The sequence below is a fragment of the Limulus polyphemus genome, unplaced genomic scaffold (genome assembly GCF_000517525.1).
Source record: "Limulus polyphemus unplaced genomic scaffold, Limulus_polyphemus-2.1.2 Scaffold5141, whole genome shotgun sequence".
Classification (NCBI taxonomy): Eukaryota; Metazoa; Arthropoda; class Merostomata; order Xiphosura; family Limulidae; genus Limulus; species Limulus polyphemus.
The window spans coordinates 32312-52950 of record NW_013670751.1 but is presented as its reverse complement, the minus strand read 5'-3'; the positions used below and the strand labels follow the sequence as shown (position 1 = coordinate 52950).

The 20639-nt window shown below is 34.3% G+C and overlaps 1 protein-coding gene across 1 annotated transcript; it reads right to left on the bottom strand.

Annotated features, from left to right (window-relative positions):
* Nucleotides 1-832: 832 nt before the first annotated feature.
* Nucleotides 833-19421, bottom strand: LOC106472179 (zinc finger protein 660-like). The gene is made up of 5 exons (XM_022400785.1): nucleotides 19387-19421; nucleotides 14940-15084; nucleotides 13736-13833; nucleotides 8863-9046; nucleotides 833-3605 (listed from the first exon to the last, which is right to left on the bottom strand). The coding sequence occupies exons 2-5, from the start codon at nucleotides 15049-15051 to the stop codon at nucleotides 2284-2286; spliced, it is 1716 nt and encodes a 571-aa protein (XP_022256493.1). The 5' UTR covers nucleotides 15052-15084; nucleotides 19387-19421; the 3' UTR covers nucleotides 833-2283.
* Between the last annotated feature and the right edge of the window lie 1218 nt (nucleotides 19422-20639).

Here is a 20639-nt window from a genome sequence, read left to right as displayed (position 1 = left end):
CTAATGGCTGATTATTGAGGTATAATCCACAGTATCCTTCTGTAAGTCAGGCCACTTAAATCCCAGTGTAATGACATTTTAGATATAAAATCAACAAGTACTGTAACATGACCATCATATTATCCTTAATAAGTTATATCCTACAGCAAATATTTAATTTCTTATATTCATCCGCATGAAAACTAAGTTCACATGTAACCCAACCATGCAGTAATCAACATACTTTCCACAACCAAATTTAACAAACTGCACGTGTAACAGTTGAATTAAATACAAATCAAAATCTGAAGAACAGTATCATTACTCAGAGCTTCTGTAATATCCTTACACTTATACAAAACAATACATATATCTCATGCCCTTGAATAAACACATGTAAAAAAAAAAAGTTCTAGTAGCAAATAAATATTCATGCAAGTTTTAAAAATAAACTGGATACAATCTACTCATTTCATAATTGAAGTTTGTATAAATGGCACAATTATATGCATGCAAATACTTTTTGAATAACTACTTTGTACTTTATTATATAAGGCAGACACACTGCCATTTCAATCCATCAGTTTATGCATCATATCATACAGTATCAAACTTGATAGAAGCATTATGTATGTATGTATGAACAATAAACCATAACTTCAGATGCATATATATTCATCCTTTGTGTAAACGAAACTGGGAAGGATTATATCAGCTAGGGTAAGGTGATTGCCTGGTCAGTATGGTACAAAATGGCATGGTACTTGTCCATTCCCATTATACTAAGAAATGGAGCTTTGACCACAGTACGTTTGAATACATCATGGCTGTGCTAAGGATATTGATTCTGCTATTACTCTGGAAGAGTATGTGGTGGCTTATGGAAATAATGTTTATTTGTAGTTCAAAAGAGGGTTTGTTCACCTCCACATCCTGATAATGCCCCTGCTCATGGTAATACAATATTTTATAAAAACAATGCATAATTAAGCAGTGTATACATCAATTCTGAAGATACTGTGCACAGCCATTTTATAAACGTGGTTAATTTTTAACGATTAAAATCTGGAAAAATTAGGAGAAACACACTTTTTCAAATACAATGAAGCCTAATTTAAAGAGTAATTAGGCTTGTTACACTTGAATTGTACTCCAAATGCCTAAATATAATTATCCTTAAAATTTCCACAAATCCAACTGTAAAAAAAATTAGCCAAACAGAAAACATACTGATAAATACAAGGATATATTATCACACCAAATAAGTGATAAAGGTTACAACTCAGGCTTTCATATAATTTGGATAATTTCTTGTTACGAAACACAATTTTTCATATTAAGTTCTTTCATGCCAATTAATATATTTTTTTTTAATTCTGAAAATTTCTTCTCACAAACACACTAATCATGTAGTGTATGTGTTTGAAAACTCTGTATGAATTGTTTCTCCATAATTTATCTAATCTTACAGTTTTAAATTAACACAAACACACTAATCATGTAGAGTATGTGTTTGAAAACTCTGTATGAATTGTTTCTCCATAATTTATCTAATCTTACAGTTTTAGATTAACATTACACTCAACTCACTCTACTTAATCTTGTAGTGTTTTCTACATGTAAATCACTCATTTATTTTCAAGTCACTATTAGTTTAAAATTCTCTGAGATGCATTACACAATCTTGTGGGTTGTTTTCCCCTCCAGTGTAAATCTTTCATGGTTTGTAAGGTCAATGGAAGTTCTAATTTATTTGCTACACAAACCTGTAAATATGCATGGTTCATTTCTATACTGATATCAGTTTTATAAATATTAACAGTGAAAATTTTCAATAACAATACTTTATGTTTTCCCAAACAATACAAACTCCATCTGATGCAGAAAGATGCATCCATTTTTAACTGAAAATTCTGTAAACAGAACTTCTCCACAGTATGTATCTTCTGCTGTGTTGCACTATTTCCCCTCAATGCTTTATTTTTAACTACACAAATCTGTGATTTCTCTACATTTCAGTATTCTTTTATTTCCCTTTTGGTAACTTGTTGCCACACGTTACGTAGTTGTAAAATGTGATACAGAATCTCCTTCATCCCCAAGATTTGATGGTATTTGTACAGGAAGCTTTAAGTGTTACAAAATGATAGCCAGGAAACAGATTTCCACAACAGCTGTCAAGGTATGTATTTCGATCACAAATTAAAAGGTATATGCAAACAATTTTACTAACTGTAGGAAACAAAATGTTTCATGTTTTTTACAACACATTTATAAAATTATAAGGTTTAAATTTAAATGTGGCTAAGTTGATGCTTTTTCAAATTTGAAGTCTGTGAAAATTTTTTTTCCACAAACATCACAACTGTAAGGTTTCTCCCCAGTATGCATTCTGTAATGTCTTTTTAGGTTATTATTACTTCCAAACTCTTTTCCACAAACAAAACAATTGTAAGGCTTCTCCCCTGTGTGTACCCTCTGATGTATTTTCAGGTTACTATTATTACTAAATTTCTTTTCACACACTACACAAGTAATTGTTTTCTCTCTTGTATGTATTCTCTCATGTATTTTTAGGTCCTTATATTTTTCACATTGTTTACCACACACAACACATCTATATTGCTTTTCTTCACTATGTAGCCTTTCATGTTTTTTAAGTGAACTACTACTTATAAATTTCTTACCACAAACATCACAAGTGTAAGGTTTATCACCAGTGTGAATTCTCTGATGTATTTTTAAGCTGTTTTTACTTCCAATCTCTTTTCCACAGACTTCACAATTGTATGGTTTCTCCCCTGAGTGTACTCTCTGATGTATTTTTAGGTTACTACTACTTCTAAATTCTTTTCCACACACAACACAGCTGTATGGTTTCTCCCCAGTGTGTATCCTCTCATGTATTTTTAGATCACTATTTCTTGCATACTGATTACCACAAACAACACAGCTGTACTGTTTTTCTCCAGTGTGTATTCTTTCATGTTTTTTTAGGGAACTACTACTTCTAAATTTTTTGTCACAGACTACACAACTGTAAGGTTTCTCTCCAGTGTGTATCCTCTGATGAATTTTTAGGTTGCTATTTGTTCCAAATTCTTTGCCACACATTTCACAACTGTATGGCTTTTCCCCAGTGTGTATCCTCTGATGTCTTTTCAGGAAATTTTTACAGTAAAATTCTTTACCACACAGTATGCAACTGAATGGTTTCTCCCCACTGTGTATCCTCTGATGTATTTTTAGATGACTGTTTGTTCCAAATTCTTTGCCACACACTACACAACTGTATGGTTTCTCTCCTGTATGTATCCTCTGATGAATTTTCAGATGACTGCTTGTTCCAAATTCTTTGCCACACATTACACAACTGTATGGTTTCTCCCCAGTGTGTGTCCTCTCATGTTTTTGTAGTACACTTTTTCTATCAAATTCTTTACTACAGAAAATACAACAAAACCTTTTATTTCTTTCATGGAGAATGCAATGTTGTTTTATGTTATTCCCTACTGAATATGTTTTGCTAATAGTGTCACTATTGTTCAGTTTCTGAAATTTGCTGTTTTCTGTTCTTGTAAAAAGAAACTCCTTTCCACAACCATTGTTCCTGTAGGTCTTTGGATCTACAATAAAAAAAATTGTTGAAGAAAGAAAGTTATTAATAACCTCATTATACATGACTTTGATATCTTATAAACATAGCTTATAACACAAACTACAAAAAAACATTCATAATAACATTTAAAACACATATATGTACCGTAAACAATACAAATGTCTGGAAAATGAAATGATATTGATGTCATATCCTATCTTTAGGATGAAGCTTGTATTTGAAAGGAACATTTCTGTAGATGATATAGAGCATAATATGAAAGAGACTATGAAGTTTTTATAAGACAGAGTAAATGATGTCAAACAAAACAAAAAAGAAAGTTCTATTATATAGTGAATGGTATACCAGCTCACAAAGGAAGATTTTGCCTGGTAAAAATGAATGATATCAAATCATAATCAGAAGTTAACATTCTCTAACATTGAAAATGTATTTCCAACAGGTACTTACCTCCCTCACCCATAGCTATCTTGACCTTCATTTACCCTCTAGGCATTGGTAAACTTTTAAAAAGAGCACCAGTCTTTTATACCCTATATTTTTTTCATAATTACAACAACATGTGCTGATCATGTGGCCACCCTCCACCAATCCCACTGTGCCCTCTACCCTTGCAGCACAATCCTCACTTTCGAGAATTGGCATATACAAACCAGAAAACACCAGCAAATCAATGGGGAGGAAGGGTGGAAAGTAAGTGAACAGAGGCAAATACCTATCGGAAATAAATTTTCAGTGTTAGAAAATGTTAACTTCCAAAATGGTACTCCTCCGCTCCCACATGAAGGCGCAAAAACAAATAAATAAGCAGAGAGCAACCACTATGAAAAAAGCAGGTGTGCCACAATTAAAATATGAGGGACACCTGTGTGGTATAGCACTACTTCTGGAACAGACATGCTCTTCATCCAGTAAAAATAATAAGACATGTAAAGCAGAAAACATCCAGGGGAAGCATCTTGGGATACAACATATTATGACAAGTGCAGTCAAAGGACAAAAACAACATGGAAGCACCTTGCATAAGTTTGTAAAATCAACAAATGCGGTTCGCCTGGGCAAAACCATCCAGGGGAACTGCCTTGCATTGCTATCAAGATAACCAAGTGATGTCTACCCAGACAAAAACATCTGGGAGGAGCTCTTTGGTATACATTGGATTATGTCAAGTGTGGTCCATCTGGGCAGAAAACATCCAGTGGAAGCACCTTGCATACAGATTTTGTACCATATTGTGTGTATAATATACAGCAATAGCCCTGTTCTCATCAAGTGAGTACATATGGCTATGAGATTATGTTATTGTATAAAACCCACTCTTGAGGAAACCTCCACAGTCCACCACTCCAGCAACTAGGAACCAGAAGTGGAAAGAACCACTGTGCTCCACTAGAAGAAAGAGGGGTTGGGGTGTCCAGAGGAATGACTCACTGGAGACAATGCAATGAGTGTCTGCATTTCTCTATTTTGAAAAGCAGAAAGACCCAGATTATAAGAATCACTGGTCAGTAGGAATGGGCAAAAATCCCATGAAGTCCATGAGTGATGGTCCTTAGGATATATACATATATATATATATAGAGAGAGAGAGAGATAAAAAATGTGATATATATAGATACACCACCGGAAAAGCGTACAGTGGTCTTACAGAAACACCTCATCTTCACAGTGAGCATTGGAGAAGTATACAGATACAGTGCTAGTATATAAAATTCAGCATACCTGACCAGGCAACACACACCACCAGGTGGGATCCTGAAATATGATGTATCAGCAATGATAAAAAGAGAAAAAAAATGAATATAACGACTTACTCAAGTCACAGACAAACAGATGTGTGTAGAATTGCCATAGGAGGAACACAATATCTGCCCGAGAAGACACAGTTGTGCAGAGAAAGAGTGATGAAAGTATAGGGAGTAGTCACATGCTGGCCTGATCCCCTCCAAACGACAGCAGTGTTGAGCAGCTAAAGACAGAGTTAGATGACGAATTAGGTGTGAAGTATTAATATGTAGATGGTGACTGGCCAGGGACACATTCAATATGCCAATTATAGAAGTTGATGAACTCAACCCTTGGGTGTAACACGAAAAAGATCAGGGGAAACAGGATTGCCATGGAACAATGAGATAGGAACGAGAACAATGAAAGGAGACAGTATGAGCCAAACAACAGAGCAGGGAACAAACTGGACAAAGGAGATGATCCAGAAATGAATGAAAATACAGGTGGGAAAAGGAAGAGAAGAAAAGGCAAAACAACCTACCCGGACAACCAAAGTACAGGGAATACAGGCAGGAAAAGGAAGAGAAGGAAAGAGGAGAAAAGGCAAAACAACCTACCTGGACAGCCAAAGTACAGGGAATACAGGCAGGAAAAGGAAGAGAAGGAAAGAGGAGAAAAGGCAAAACAACTTACCCGGGCAGCCAGGGAAGGAATGATACATCTGTATGATGAAAAGATACAATAAATGTTAAAGGTTGGTACAAAAATTGGAACAACAAAGACCACATGCCAGGAGGGGGAGGATTGAGTTTGTAAGAGAAATATTTTAAAAGGAACAAACTGCAATGGGTTCAAAGGAAGAACTAAACAGGATAGGAAGAACAACATGGAGATCTCAATCTGGCAGAACAAAGGAAACATGTCAGATGGACAAGACAAAAGAAATGGTACAACCCGAGGAATAGAAACTTTCTGAAACAGGGATAAAGGAGGGAGTTCAAAAAGGCAGCTCTATAAAAAGCAACAGTTGAAACAGACAAACCCTGAACAAACAACCAGATGAAGAGCTGGAATGGGTGAGGAATAGGAGGGACCAAAGACTGAAGAAAGACTTATGCCTCTGGTACATAGACAAAGAGGAAGAGCAAAAGATGTAGACACAAAGGGTGAGTCCCTGAACTGAGGCATAGGAGCGGACAAAAGACACACTGAAAGATAGAGTATAGTAACATTGTGATGAAAAACGACAGATTACAGCAAACAGAGAGTGAACAGGACAGAGAAAGAGGCAGGGTCTGTTGCTCCATGAAGGGCCAGAGCAGAGGGAACTATTTCAGAGCTGACACATCCGGAGCAACAAACATAACATAAGAAGGAGGGGTCTAGACAAGAAAAAAAACCCAGGAGAGGAATCTGAATGGAGGGTAAGCATATAGGGGCGATCTCCTGCGCCGAGATACATGACTGGACAAAAGTCACTCTGAAAGAAGGAGTGTGGAGATGTCTGGATGAAAAAACATTAGATGACGAATGACTGAGGAGTGGACAGGACAAAGAAAACGACAAGGTGTGTTGCTCCAGTAAGGGCCAGAGCTGAGGGGACCACATCTGATCAGCCAATACAAAAGAACCAGGAAAGCACAACAAGGTTTGGTCTGGATAAGAGAAAATACCCAAAAGATGAGTCAAATCAGAGGGTAGGCAAATAGGTGAAGTCCCCTCCGATTTTGACTGAAAGTATCTATCTCCACAACTGAAGGGTGAGGAACTGAAAACTAAAAGGAAGAAAGTGTGTCATACCATTGAATGGGAAACACATACATATATGCAGTGCTCCCAGTTGAGAACACACCCACAGAAAAACGTGAGGATGAAGAGACCACTCTGGGGAGAACCTGGTGGAGACACAATAAGAGATTGGCCAAAGGAATCAGAACTCGGGGAACATGACCCACCAGAATAGTCACATCAAGGTCATTGGGCCAGTACATAAAACCCAGTTTCTGACCAGACAGAGATTGGTATGTGGTTCCCCTTTCTTTGTTATAAAGCTGAAAATGGTGTAATTGCAGAAAGAACCAAAACCATTCTCCCTGCAGGAAAGGATACAGAGCCCAATGAACTGCCAAGGAACCAGGATGTGGATATGGAGAGTAGCCTCCTCGACTGAAAACTAACACAAAAACTCAAGGGAATCGAGGAAAATGGGATAGTCCAAGGGATTGTGATGGAAATTCCACTGGTCAAGAAGTATCCAATGAAGGGAATGCAAGTGTGTCCAACCCAAGGGAATGAGCACTTCCAAGGAAGACCACATCCCAAAAGAGAGAGAACCTCATGGACATAGAGACAAGAAGAAGGTATGGCAAATGTGACTGTCTGGTTGTGGAAGTATAGAGAGGGAAGAAATAAGCACTGCTAGGCATACTGGCCTATACATCCTAAACAATGGTGTCTTTAATGCCACACATTATCAGGACCACATTCTATGACCCTTTGTATTGCCATATGTTGGTGCAATTAGTCCTAACTTCAGCCTAATGAATGATAAACTACAGCTCCCCATACTAAACTGGTTGACATAATCATTGAAAAAGACACTGACTAAATGTTGGGGACATGTTTGCTCACCAATATCCAATCTCATAGAGTATATAAGAGAATGTTCTAGGGAGACATTCCACATTCCATCAACTCCAGACACATGTTGGGGACATGTTTGCTCACCAATATCCAATCTCATAGAGTATATAAGAGAATGTTCTAGGGAGACATGCCACATTCCATCAACTCCAGACACTTTATTCCCTAGAAAGAGCTCTTTCAGAAGAGTGAATAAATGCACCTCAGGACACTACCAACATTGATCTTACGGAAGCAACACCAGTATCAGAGTATCCACATAATTCATGATAACCAGATTACATAGTGAAGTGAAATGTCATGAAATTCAAAGCTACACCTTGCCTTTTAGATCTTCAGATGACAGATTCATAAAAATATGAACCAAATGCCAATTAATACTATAACAGTAATATTCTCTTGCAATAACTAAAATGCAAAAGCTATGTTCTAGGTGTTTAATAAATATATAAGGATCAAATGTAAGTTGTTATTGTTTTGCATCCAGTTTTATCCTAATTTTGTAGGTATGTTATATCTAGTAGTGTTTTAACATATTGTTAATATTAATATATTTTATCACACTTTACAAATTTCACAACTTACATTGTCTTATACTGTATGGCTTGTTTCCATTATGAATAGTTTATTGAGTCTTCTTCTTGGTGAGGATAGTGTTCCTTTTTTACCAAATAATTTAATTTTCACTAGTATAGTTCTTCTAAAACAATCAGATAAACACAATTAGGAGTTTTTGCTACTGGACTATCTAACAAAATGATAAGTAAATAGATCAAACAGCAATCTATGATGCAGTTAATTCTTTATCATGCAGTTCATGTTCTCCGATTTTAACAGTAAAAACATTTCTAACAAATTTTAATGAATAAATAATTCTGCAACTTTGTACTTACCACAAGTACCTATCAACCCAGAATCAGTTTGTAGCAATTCATCTTTAAATTCATTTTCTTCTTTCACACTCATGATTTCATCTTTTAAACTATCTATATCATCATTACCACTCTCACTAAACTCAGAAATAGTCTCATCTTTCATATCACCAGGCTGCTCGGTTGTCATTCTGACAAATGTATTCTGAAATGCAAATAACATAGTCACCATACACTGTACATAAAAATATTTTTTGAATTACACTTGATAAAAACTTATTTCATTTGTCCTAGAAACTTCTTATTCACCTACCAAGTTATGAACACGCAGCACTGAAGCAGTTAAACACTTATTGTTTACCAAGGAAGTAAAATCCAAAGCTAAAAACTTCAGATGCAAAATAATTATTAAAAGTAATTTTAACACTCATAATGCTTGCATTTTCCAGAACATGTTATGAATATCATCACACCTAGGGGATAGACTACTGTCAGAGTTCAAAAATATATTAAGAAAAGAAAGGGGTGTATTGCAAGGGTAGTCTATTGATACAATTAATTACTACATGTAATTCATAAATAGCAACAACATATCTTTTTTTTTCAAATTTCCATGACTTAAGATATAATTTCTTAACCTTTCACTTTGACTAACTGGAAACTAGCACTTGAACCACTTTCAAAGGTACCGTTATGTGATATGAAATCCTCAGCTAATCTTTGTTTGTCTCACTGGAAACAACTCAATAACATGAATGAAGAAAAAGATCTTGGTATAGTGGTGGATAAGTTTCTCAAGCCATTGAGGCAGTGCTCTTCTGATAATAATAATAAAGGTACTAAAATTTTCTGATATAGATGTACTGATTACAAATCAAAGAAGGATTTCTGTATTTATACATACACAAATCACTAGTTAGGCCTACTTGAAATACTGTGCATAGCTTTGGTCTCCTTATCAAAGAAAAGATACTGATTTACTGTAAAGAGTTCAGTGAAGAGCTACTAGAGTGATTCCAGGGACAGCAGGGTTAGCTTTCAGGCATAGGTTAAGAACTCTTATTTTATCTTGAGAAAAGATGGGTAAGAGGTAATTTTATTGAATTCTTTGTACTATATTTTGATGATAACAAAACAAGAGTACACAAGTCTAAGATTTGGAAAAGTCTTGCAAGTTTCCAGTTAAGATAGTTTTATTTTTCTAACAGGGGGAATGTCATGTGGAATGAGTTGCCATTAGCAGTAACATAGTCCAGGACTTTCCTGTTCACAGGAGTTTAAAGGAGGATTTGATGATTTCCTGAGAAGTATAGAGTGAGATTAAATTTTTAATTTTTCAAAGTTTGTGTGTGCAAGGACAGTCTTAAAGGACCAAATATTCCTTTGTTGACCATGGGTCATGCTTTGTTATGTTATTTAAAACAAATAAGCTTAATTTTGCTAAATAATAATGTTTCTTTTCTTTCTTGGATGTTTCTATCTAATTGTCAAGTTTTTTCAAATATGTTTTAATTAAAATTAGAAACTGCAGAATGAGGATGTCTTTTGGTTCTTTACTAACAATGTCTTCTCTTGGTAGTACCAAATATTCAGTCTGACTAACTCATTAGACAAAACTTCTTTATAGAACAGTTACTTTTATAATTCACTCAAATAATTAAGTTGTTAATAAAAAATCAGCTAATTCTTTATCAATGCTTCATTGATATGAAGTACTACATATTTTACAATAAATGATGTCTGTCAATAGATGTCAGTAATGTGCTTAAACAGTAAGTCTGAGTACAGTTAATTTCTAAAGCTAACATTCCCTGAAGCCCATATGCTCATTTTATTATGGGTGGCAAGTAGGCTTTTTTATACTCTAGTTGAAATGTGTAAGAAATTGAAAAGTACACATGTGGAAAGTAGCCAACAATACAAAATGGTCAGACAATAACTTAATGAAAAAAATGATTAGAAATTTACTTATTGTTTGACTAAGGAAGTCACGGTAAGTTAACCTCTCTCTAATGCTTAGTACTTCTAGTGGTTAACCACTTGATACTCTTAAAGTGACTAATGAGTTTTCTAACAAGTATCTTTAAAAGTAATATTTGTCTAAGAAATATGATTAATGTCAACATGAAGCAGTAGATGTCAGATTTATAAATTCAGGTACTTATGTATTTGAATGATTAACAGTTAGGCTACTTGCCTATTTGTATAATATTAAAGCATAAAAGGTAAATATCATATAATTAACCAGAACTACAAAGATAAAACTGTTATTGGTAACAAATATACATTACATTGTATCATGTGACATACATACAAGGCTGATATTCCCTTCATATACTGCAAGTTAACACACACTGAGTCTTAAAGTGGTAAAAATAAAATGACTGCAAGTTCTTATCATGTTGAAAGTTTAGTATTCCATCAGTTCTTCTAATGGTGGAATAGCAATCTTTACTCCGTTAAGACATAACGTGTTTGTTTGTTTGTAGTTAAGCACAAAGCTACACAATAGTGTTGTGGTGTAAGTACAATCCCCCATCACGCTAAAGTCGGGTAAAACTGACCACAAGATAAAAGACTGACGGATCCAAAACAAAATCAAATGGTAAGGTGCAAAACTGGTACCCAACCCATAGTGAAGAAACCAAAGATAGCATCATGAGAGGTGAAAAATAGGAACATGGGTATAAGAATATGAAACATCTACCTTGGGCCCGGAGTGTGATAAACAACAATATAGTAAAACGGGAAAGAACCAAGAAGTGATTGAGGCAGAACAGATCAATCACAGAACTCCACTCAGCATCGAGAATACATGAGTAATGGACGAACCCTTAATGGACAGGTAAATGATGGACATGAAAAAAGAATGCAATGGCTCAGAATGAGATAATGAGCATCCAAAAAAGAAAAATCAAATGGAGCATCACAGATACCCCATGTGATGCTAATGTCACAAAAGTAACCCCCTTCTCCCCCCTAAAAACGTACTTATGGAGAAAAAGCTGTCCGTAAGTTCTGAGTAGAAGTGGACGGTAAAAGAACTTGGTACGAGACAGTGTCTCATCCCAGAAGATCCCAAAAGCAAAGAATCCACGTGTGTAGGGAAAGAGCTGAAGATGGTAATCACCCTAACATGGGGGTAAGGATGGGGAAAGTATCCCACAAAAATCCCCAAGAAGTAGGTGGAATGCCTCAACAAGTAGGTGTATGGCAAAAATTCCTGTAGGAGAGTCAACAGAGAAAGACAAAAGCTGGAAAACTTAATGAGGGATAAAAAGATAGGATTATCAGGTTCTGCACCCCCCATATGGGCAACAGAGATTTTAAGTGCAGAAAATCAAGAAAACAAAAAAAAAATCTGCCTAGTTGTAAGCTAAGTAAAAATGAACCAAAACTCACGGAGGGCAAGGCATGCAAGCACCCTCTCTCAGAGGAGAGATAATAGGACCCAGCCTGAACCATAATGTCTGGAGAAGGGAAGGAGGAGGATAATTACTGTGAAACGTGTCTAAAATGGCTGAAGTAGGCCTGGCAGACTCCACAGGAAAGGTCTGGGAAGGCAAGGCATAATCAAATGGAGGAAAAATGTCAAAATCTACATCATCCCAAACAGGTTCAGCAGTTTTAGGAAGAAGGTGAGCAATATTAGGAGAAGGTTGGGCAGACCCCAGCCCTAGGGATACTCACAAACCAAATTAATTGTAAGAAGTAGAAAAATATAAATAATTACGAAAATGAAATAGTCTTTATATTGTAAAATTAGATACATGTGCATTGACAATAAAAAATTTATTAGATGGTATTTGATGAAGAAAACAATATATTTAATCTAATTTACATTTATCAGTAAAATGAATCACAGGTAAGTCTAAAATAATGAAGATACTTGTTAAGCCTAATGTAACTTTGTAGTACAAAGAATATCACAGCTCTAATTCAAAGCCCCAACCTTACAAGAAGTATTTATATACCTAACTAAACTTATGTTATTGAACCCAAATAACAAGAAATAATAATATTAATATGAAAAAAGTATTGAAAAATCTATAACAGTATAACAACTTATCTGTTCAAAGTCAGCAGACCATATTCAACATGTGTGAGCTGCCAAACTTGAGGCCTAATGAAGGTCAACTCATATAAATATCAATCTCCCAACATATAAAAGCTGACAATTCCTCCGACTAGTACCACCACCTGAAGCTGTAAGTGTGCTGGAAGTAAATGATATCACTTTCGAAGTGGAAACATAAACTTTGGTGAAAACCAAAAAAATGTGAAGAACAATAAAGGTAAGTGATCACTTTAAATTGTTAAAGTGAAGTAGGGAAAAAAAGAAAAAATATCCACTTTGTATTAATTTCTTTTTTTTAAATGTGGGAAGAGAGCACAAACAAAAAGCATCATGATGACAGCACTGCCAAATGAGAGATGATAGTTTGGTAGAATCGAATAGAGGGAGTCACGTGTGTCATGAGGGTGTGTTGCATTCCTACTGGTGGAGGGTTGTAACATGATAATTTACATGCAAGGTACAGTTAAACCACACTGATCGTGGGATACGTGGGAGCTCAAGGCTTGTGGTATGCGAAAACATTTTTGCATACAGAGGGCAGCACTGAACAAGAATAGCTATATCTGTGAGAGGAGGTAAGTTACCATTTCAAAAATTGTGCTGTAATGTGAAAATGAAAATTCTTATATTACAGTGTATTTGTCCACAGTTGAAAAACATTTCAGGTTATCAGCAGTGACTTAAGATTAGATTACACTCAAATATAGATCAAAGTAATAAATTAGAACAACAATAATGACTAAATGTTATCTCAAAACTGTATAGCAATTTTCCCTGAAAAGAAAAGTAGAACAAATTTTTAATCTAAAAAATTACCTCAACTTTTTCTTTCACTTCACCATAGTTTTCTTCTTGCTCCATTTTCATTCTACCAAGCTCAAGAATGAAATGTCCTTCTATGAAACTAGCTTTCCCTGTTTCAAGAGATGCAAGTTATATATATTTTTGTGTGTAACAAGATATAATTCATAGTTCAGTGCATCATCTTAAAAATCCTCACTATCTACTGTTACACAATCCTTAATTTTATAAATCAAGTGAAAGTACACCATTCAAAACTAATTAGAATTTGAATTCTGAGGAAGAAAAACTACAAAAATGGTAGTTAAAATTTTGAAATGCTGATCTTTCATTAGTTAAAGTTGAAAACAATTAGGAAATGTTTACTAGTAAAGAACAATAGATCAATGTGTTCATTTATAAAGTGCCCTATTGTGAACTAGCACAATCATACACCTAGATTTTGATGTAGAAATTGAGGAGCTCAAATTAAAGTACTTATTTTATAAAGACTATGAACTTCATTTCTTCAAATAATGTTATGGCTGTTACACACAAATTAAAAAATACTTTATTATGCCTAGCCTGTGTGTGGAGATTTGTTAAAGATTGCAGATATTACTCAATACCGAGAAGTTTAAGAATGTACAATATATATATATTACGTACCTTGTTGTCTGTATCTATGTTACTAAGGAACAGTGGCATCATCAACACTTATTCCATGTGCAAAACATTTCCTCACATACTAGGTTTTACACACTGTTCAAGTAGAAAAAATACACATTATGTAAAATTTAAGAATATGGATAATATGAAACCATCACTTACCTTAATAATGTCCTAAATGTGCACATTTCTTTAACATTTTTCAAAGCATAACTCATGTAATCTCAAGTAATTTTCTAGCTACAGATATAAAAACTATATAACTGCTGTTAATGTACATATTTGACAATGTAATAAACTAACAACACATATTTTCATATCACTAAAGGGCACTTTATAAACCTCATTTGTGTTATATTACATTATCACTATTTCTAACAAAGCAAATCTGTATCCTGAATAATTCTGTCATTTCACCCTTTTCTAAAGTACACTTGCTAAATTTTGTCGGAATAAATAACTTTTTTCTGCATAAAGACATGAATTTACAGTGAATAATGTGTTTATAGTTAAAAAAGGCAAGATTCACTACAAAGCAAGAACTATTTACATTCTAAAAATCTGTACTTACTATAAGGTGATATTTCTATGGTTTCTTCTTCATTTTTTGGCAATTTGACATCCAACAAAACTCTCTGTTCCTCATCATACAATGGTTCAACTTTCATCTTCAATATTTCCATGATTTTATCAGTGTGTTCCTCAGGTTTATATGCCTACAAAAACAAAAAAGAAAAGAAATTAGAAACTACATTCTTCTAAAAGATTATTGTCACCAACTATTCCAACTTACAAGAAAATAACTTACATTACCATGACAACTTTTATGCCAACAGACAAGTTTTTAGCTTTAAATTATAACTGTTAAGGTTTTTTAGAGTGACACATTATAGTGTTGTAAAACTAATCTGTAATAATTAACACAATGTACTGACAAGGTGACCATTTGGTCCTTTACGGTTGTCCCTATACAGTGATCTTTGAAAATAAGTAAAAACATAAACCAATCCTTTATTTTTTAGAAAATCAAAGAATACCCTTTTAACCCATGTAAAAATGCCAACTACTACTAAAAGCACTTATTCCATAAATCAATCATTCTGTTACAAAAATAAAACTGTTTTAATTGTAGCCTAGCCTGACTGTATATTGTCTTAAGTACAACTGGAACAGAAGTGAGATACTAAACAATCTGGCTAATAAACAAAATAACATGAACAGTAAGTGAGAAATGTTTATATAAAACTTAACTTTTTCCATAATGAAGGATGTTGAGTGAGACATTTAATATGTGTTACGTTACTACGTCCAGTGAATAGGATTTGATTTTTTGTCCATTTGTTGCTTTGTCACTGATCGGAACTTTGATGTAGTTTTCAGGGAGTGCAGCTATGCTGCATGATCAATGATCTGGTCACCACAAAGTTATGATTGTTTGTCCATGTGTTGCTTTGTCACTGATCGGAACTTTGATGTAGTTTTCAGGGAGTGCAGCTATGGTGCATGATCAATGATCTGGTCACCACAAAGTTATGATTGTTTGTCCATGTGTTGCTTTGTCACTGATCGGAACTTTGATGTAGTTTTCAGGGAGTGCAGCTATGCTGCATGATCAATGATCTGGTCACCACAAAGTTATGATTGTTTGCTATTGCAAAATACAGCCAAGAATGGAGGTTGCAGAAAGGCAGCCATGTTAAGCAGGAAACCAGAATGACAAGTTTTCTCTATAAGTGTGGACGTCTGTTGAGACAGACATTTGTCACCATGAAGGGGCTGAATACTAGTGTTTTTGTGTTCCATAGGTAAGTAATACTCTATTATTTCTTTGTAGCTACTTTCATCAATATATGTTTAATATATCTAGTTCTGTTAATTTTATTATCATACTTTCATCATAACAACTGTTTTGCATTTATAGCATAGTATATGTAATTATGACTAATCTAAATTTTCTTAGCTGGCCAAACTTCATGAGACATTACTTGGATTATGACCAAAAACATTGTTGACAGCAAGGGTACCCATGAAACAATGCATTCTAAACTTTATACATAAGAAAGCAAGAAAAGTATATTCAATTAGCTAGTCATCAACAATAACAGGTTGAATTTTAGTTTTGCTCTATGTAGGTAGCTTGCTCTGATCATAAATTAACATTAATTTCCATCATATTTTCCATAAAAATTATCAATATTTAATTTTGATCTTTTATTAAGTTCAGATAATAAATTCCTAGCCCTAAAATGGCTAAACCACTTTACAATAACACCTATTACAACAAGCCAAGTGTACTAGACTGCTCTATGAACAACAGTGAATGGCTCATCAGGTGAGACAAGCAAGAATTTCCATGTTCCTAAATTTAAACACTTAAACCAAACACTTCTTTTTATCATTAATTATGTTGTGGTCATAAAAATCTGTGAGTGTGTGATAAAACATTAATTGTTACTAAAGCTTCAATCACAATTCATTATTTCAGCATTAGGAAACAATAAGTTCAAACAAACAACCTATTGCCATTCAAACAGGGAATATTGGTTCAGCAAGCTACAGGTGCCTAACAAGGAGGTGAGAAATAAGCTCCATTGAGACAAGAAGTTGCAGGATGCAACAAAAGTTGGTTTCAGTTTATTGAAATTGAAAATACAGCCACATATTGTGAATGTTCCATCTGTCAAAAGAGGTCACTTACTACAACTAGAAAGTAATAATTATAAGACTCTTCATGGTCTCACATTTTTAGGGTGATATCTTGGATGCAGTCTGTGGTTGCTCAAGCTAATGTTAATTTTTCACTGATTGAAAAAGAACTACGTGATATAATATAGGCATTTTGGACAGAATAAAGACAAGAAAAAAGTTACAAATTCAAAAACCAATTCACCAACTACACATGGAAATCTAATTCAATATTAAAAAATTATCTACACCAAGCAGTAAATTTCAAGTATTTCTTTATACTGTGAGAGAGTTACATTACCACTACTGTCTGTTTAGTGTTATAATTAATTGAAAACTATATTATTAGCATAAAATTAAATGCCTTGTTTCTTTTACATACACAACTTACAGTAGCACTGAAGACTGAAGCACAAAACCTCACCAATATAAACAAATATTTTTTACAATGGAAATATATATCTATCATTTATCTGTCTTTTTTTTTTTCAATGTGAAATATGAAACTGGTTTCTAAATTGTTAAATGTAAGCTTGACCAAATACGACATTTTTAAACATTTTTAACAACATTTACTCTTGGTTTAATTGAAAATTAGTACATAAAATGGTTGTTTGGTGTTGAAATGATGTTGCTATAATAATAATAATACACTAGACAATTACAGTCTGCAACAATTATTTAGTATTTTTAATAATACCATCTTAAGAAATTATTAAAAACCGAAAAACTGGTTTCATAAAATACGTAGTTAAAAAATGTTACAACTTATATTTTGTGTTATGTTACTTTGACTTTGAGAAGAAAGAACAATTATGTACCATATTTTACCAAGAACACAAGCGAGGAATGCTGACATTGTAATATAATAATTTTCCAGTTTCAGTCGTCATGCTCAATGTCAATATGCTATAGCTACGTATTTAACGTAAATACACCCACTACTAAGTACAGCTAAATCATATGTAAATGAGACACTGGTCATGTATTTTACGATCCGATACTATACTAAATAGAATCTTAGTGTTAGACTAAAGAATAAGGTGGAGTTTTATTTGGTCACTGTCTAGTTCTCACAGAAGGTAAAACAATTGAATTTATAAATAATGAGACATCAATGGACATAGGTCCATTGTAACTTGTAGTTGTACAGCTTAACTTACCTGGAACAGTGGACGCAATTTAACACACTAATAAATTAACAAACAATTTAAGCACAATGGTATTTATTGTACAGTTTGTCATCTTCAACCATGTCCTAATTCTCAACAAATAAAAAAATACACTTCAGATTCTCCATATATTCGTCAATCTAGGATTAGGATGGTGTAACTTGTAAGTGTAACGTATTATCGGTGTAGTAAAAAGGAAAATAAAACATACTACTTACCTTTAAAAATTGAATTATTGAAACTGTTTGACGTGTTAGTACTGTTCTTAAAAATCTATATGTTTTCCCTTTTAATTTCTCAAGTTCCTCATTGTCATTATCACATTCAAAAATTAAAGAAATGCCCTCAGAAATGAGCGTAATATATTACCAGTGTAGCGGCAGTTTACATTTTTGATGACAAGAATAAAGTTCGAAGTACAGAGCAAAAATTGGTCCGTAATTTTTTATCTTCTCTTTTTTGTACATATAATATAGTATATTAATTGGTTGTTGGGAAGCGCAAGCTACACAATGGGCTTTCTTTGCTATGCTTATCACAGGTATCGAAACCCGATTTTTAGCGTCATAAGCCCACAGATTTATCGCTGAGCCACTAGGGGACACAGTAAATTATGAATCAACTTGCAAATATTCATTGTAGATATCAATTTTTATTAGAATCATTCGTGCATTTTAATAAAGAAGCAGTGTTTTTTATTTCGCTGAACTTATTTTATACTTTTCCCGCGGATTTGAGTGTCGTTGAACATGCACGACCTGAGATGCATTACTTCCAAAGAGGAATAACAGACGTTCAAAACAATTAGTATCTACTCACCTAAATTCACAATCCAACATATCAATATCTAAGGCGCACTTGCTTCCAAGAAACACGAGATTGAAGACACAATCCGACAAACAAACCTAAATATACTAGTAATAAGTGAAACTTTACTCTATACAACCAATACATTTAAAATCAGAGGATATACAATATTAAGGTCCCCCAGTAGCACAGCGGTATGTCTGCGGACTTACAACGCTAGAATCCGGATTTCGATATCCGTGGTGGGCAGAGCACATATAGCCCATTGTGTAGCAAACAAAACAATATTAAGCAAAGATAGCATAAATAATTAAGACGCAAATAGAGAAATAGACCTACTATATTGTTACGTACCTGCTCGTTTGTTAATTTCCGGTATAAATTCTTTCCGAGGAACTTCAGCGACACAAGTGTTTTCTTAATTAAAACGAGTTTATTTTTCTCGATACAACTTTGTAATACACAGAATTTCCACAGTCAATACATTTGCAATCTCGATAACAAAACACATACTTTATATTACCGTCACTACCGTTCGCTTGACTCATTTATCTGTCGCTATATCTATCTATCTATATATCTCTGCAATTGCGCTGGTTTTTCTCGCCAGGCTTATATACTGAAAAAGAGGGCGCCTCGAACAAACTCGGGCCTCCCCGATAATTCATGATCCTTCCAAAAACTCCAGCGCCATGCTCCCAACGTCACGCGACTTCCGCTATCGTAACAATATAAATGGCCCAGCATGGCCAGGTGGTTGGGGCGCTCGACTCGCAATCTGAGGGTGGCGGGTTCGAATCCCTTTCACACCAAACATGCTCACCCTTTCAGTCGTGGGGATGTTATAAGGTGACGGTCAATACCACTATTCGTTGGTAAAAGAGTAGCCCAAGGGCTGGCTGTGGGTGGTGATGACTAGCTGCCTTCCCTCTAGTCTTACACTGCTAAATTAGGGATGGCTAGCGCAGATACCCCTCGTGTAGCTTTGCGCGAAATCCGTAACAAACAAACAATATAAATCAAGCCTCTCTGTATGTGAAATAAATATGCATTCAACAAATGAATGTATTATAGTAGATATATATTTATATAACAATATGAATATAACAGTGACCGGCATATACTGTTCGCCCAATAAACTAACAGATATTAATCTATTATAAATCAATATTTATAGGCGATTTCAATAACAAACACAGAAACTTTGGGTGTAAAACAACAAATATGAACAGAAAAAAGCTATTAGAAATCACAGAAGAAAAATGTAGCATTACTAAATGATAAAACACCGACGCATACATTATAGGTGTATGGAAGTAATGAAATACTGGACCTATGTTTATGCTCCTTCGATATAAGCCAAAAATGTGTAAAATTTAGAGTAGGGCAAGATATTGTTACGTCTCCGTTCGTTAGTTAATTTTCCGCAAATTCTTTCCGACGAAACTTTGGCGACACAAGACCTTTCTTAAATAAAACTGGTTTATTCTTTCCGAATACAACTTTACGATACATTTAATTTCAACAGACGTTCTATAACAACGCTATAACTCACGTCTCACGTGACCAACAATATTTTATCCGCATACATTCAATTACTCATTACC